This window comes from Nanorana parkeri, unplaced genomic scaffold (genome assembly GCF_000935625.1).
Source record: "Nanorana parkeri isolate BGI_ZX_2015 unplaced genomic scaffold, ASM93562v1 scaffold3612, whole genome shotgun sequence".
In the NCBI taxonomy this organism is placed as follows: domain Eukaryota; kingdom Metazoa; phylum Chordata; class Amphibia; order Anura; family Dicroglossidae; genus Nanorana; species Nanorana parkeri.
The window spans coordinates 2,696-4,857 of NW_017309880.1; the positions used below are offsets into that span (position 1 = coordinate 2,696).

At 55.1% G+C, this 2,162-nt stretch overlaps 1 protein-coding gene across 1 annotated transcript in view; it reads right to left on the reverse strand.

The window, feature by feature from the left end:
- LOC108803332 (synaptic functional regulator FMR1-like) overlaps positions 1 to 2,162 on the reverse strand; it is a gene marked incomplete at its 3' end in the record, with an annotated part of 5,459 nt that overhangs the window by 2,255 nt on the left and 1,042 nt on the right. The window contains exon 2 of the mRNA XM_018575180.1: positions 2,056 to 2,134. Coding sequence (XP_018430682.1) covers positions 2,056 to 2,134 — 79 coding nt within the window. The remainder of the gene's footprint in view (positions 1 to 2,055; positions 2,135 to 2,162) is intronic.

A 2,162-nucleotide genomic window follows, 5' to 3' on the forward strand; every position in this document is an offset into this window, starting at 1 on the left:
GGTGCACAGGGGGGGAGGGGGGGGGGTACCATGAGCTTAGTGTTGGAAAGGTTGAGTTGTAAGAAGCGTCGTCACATCCAGACTGATGTCAGTTAGTAGATTAGTGACACGAGAGGACACCAAACCCTCCAGAGAACTCAGGGATTCCGTCCTACAAAGCCAACGTGACGGAAGGAGTAGGCTGCATGAGAAACATCAAGACAAGGATAGGCAGGAACGAAGAGACCTAGACCCAGATTGCTGAGACCGTCCCCATAGAGGGATGGGGGTTGTAGATGATGGAAAGGTGCCACAGGAATAGTCCAGAAGGATCCCGCTGAAGAACCGCCCTGCCTAACCTCAGCCTATAACCCCAAGAAGGACCCTTTCCCCTAGATCCAGTGACGCCTCAGCTGCCGTTCAACAAGGACATTAGCAGAACCACCGAGAGCGTTTGCCTCTCAGAAACAAGGAAAGGAATCCAAAAACCTTCCTAAAAAAAAGCTTCGGCTCCACCAAGGAAGGAAGGCCGGCCCCTCCAGGTGGACATGTCCCACAAGGGCGTCCAGACATACTCTGTCCATGACAGGAGATACCTGCATGAGGAAACTATTGTCTTCAATCAGCTGACAACGCAATGACGCACAGGGCCCTGCAGATAGGACAGACAATCTGAGGCACACCTAGATACGTGACCTTCTCCTCTCCTCTCAGACGATATTGGCCGAGAAGAACCGGTTCTCCGAGGTACGATCCCTACGGGGAACAAAGCGAGTGAAGCCGAGACTCCCATGCAGCACACCATCCAGACCAGCTACCATTCTGCCGGGAGGTCTCCCATGGCTCCTTGGTGGTGAAGGCCTGACAACACCTAGATCAGTGGTTCTCAACCCGTGTAACCTCGGGACCCACAATCAGTGTCCCCTGTCCTGCCACAGTGCACATCTCCCTGCCTGCCTACCTTTCTCTGATTCCAGCCGACTGAACTATCTGGACTGGAGAGTACAGTAGATACAGCGGCGGATTGATATCTGCTGTACTCCCCAGTGCAGGCCGGAACTATAACTTAATCGTCGGGCGCCGCGGCTCCTGATATTAATGCGCCGGCCCGAAAATGAGGAAATAGTCCCCTCTCTCCCAGGGCCATACCACTTTATCGGAGAGCCCGGGGGAGGCCGGGAGAGAGGGGACAGTTTGACATTATGAGGTTCCACAGGCTGAACCACAAATTCCCCCCTCTAGTTCTCTCTAATGCAGATGGGCCGGTCTATGCAGACATGGCGCCGCGACCCACTGCAGAGGGTGTCGCGACCCACGAGTTGAGAACCGATGATCTAGATAGAGTCCAAGGAGAGATGCCCTGATGTGGAAGGAACTACCTGTCCTGAAAAGCCCGGGGACGGAGGAGACCCAATGAGGGACAGCCCCCAGACACAGGAAATAACTCTGCTTCTAGAGGGAGCTCAAGGGTCACACCAAGGACCACCTCGTCCATAGCGGCGGACCAGAAGAACCGCTCAGAAAGCAGACAGGTAACACCAGGTGAGGAGCTGAAAGAGGTCGTGAAAAAGCAGAAGATGTGAAGAGGACCTTATGAGAAGATCCCCCAACAGAGGAGAGAGGAAGGGAGAACGCTGAATGGCAGAAAGCACGCAAGCCCCAAACTTCTCCCACCTGAGGGCAGAAGTCTTCCGTCCCTCAACGTCTACCCTCATAGCAGTAAAACCAGGCGGTGCGAATAATGAGGCCGCTCCCGTTTCCACACTCGGCCAATCGTAGTCAATGGGGAGCAGAGGCAGGGCAAGCTCGGGAGGCAACACCGCAGCTCTGGTCCTGGAAAGGACTCGGCACTCGTACTAGCACACCGAGGCCTGCCAAGCACCAGAACGTGGAATCTTGGTCACCAGAGCTGAAGACACGTCCGTCCTCCCTGGACACCGAGGGGGGGGGAAAGGGAAGTCACGCTGGGTAGGGGAGGCCTACAAACCTCCCGCTTCTCCTTTAAGTGGCATTATAACTCAGCTGTATGTGAACTCCTGTGTCCCTCAATGGGCGAGAAAAAAACAAAAAACTTACCCACGAGGGCCTTCGGGACGTCCATGGAGGCCTCCGAGAACTCCAGATACCCCCGAGCCTTCTGTACAGCTTCCTCCGACTGCAGGCGGGGACAAAACACTCATGTC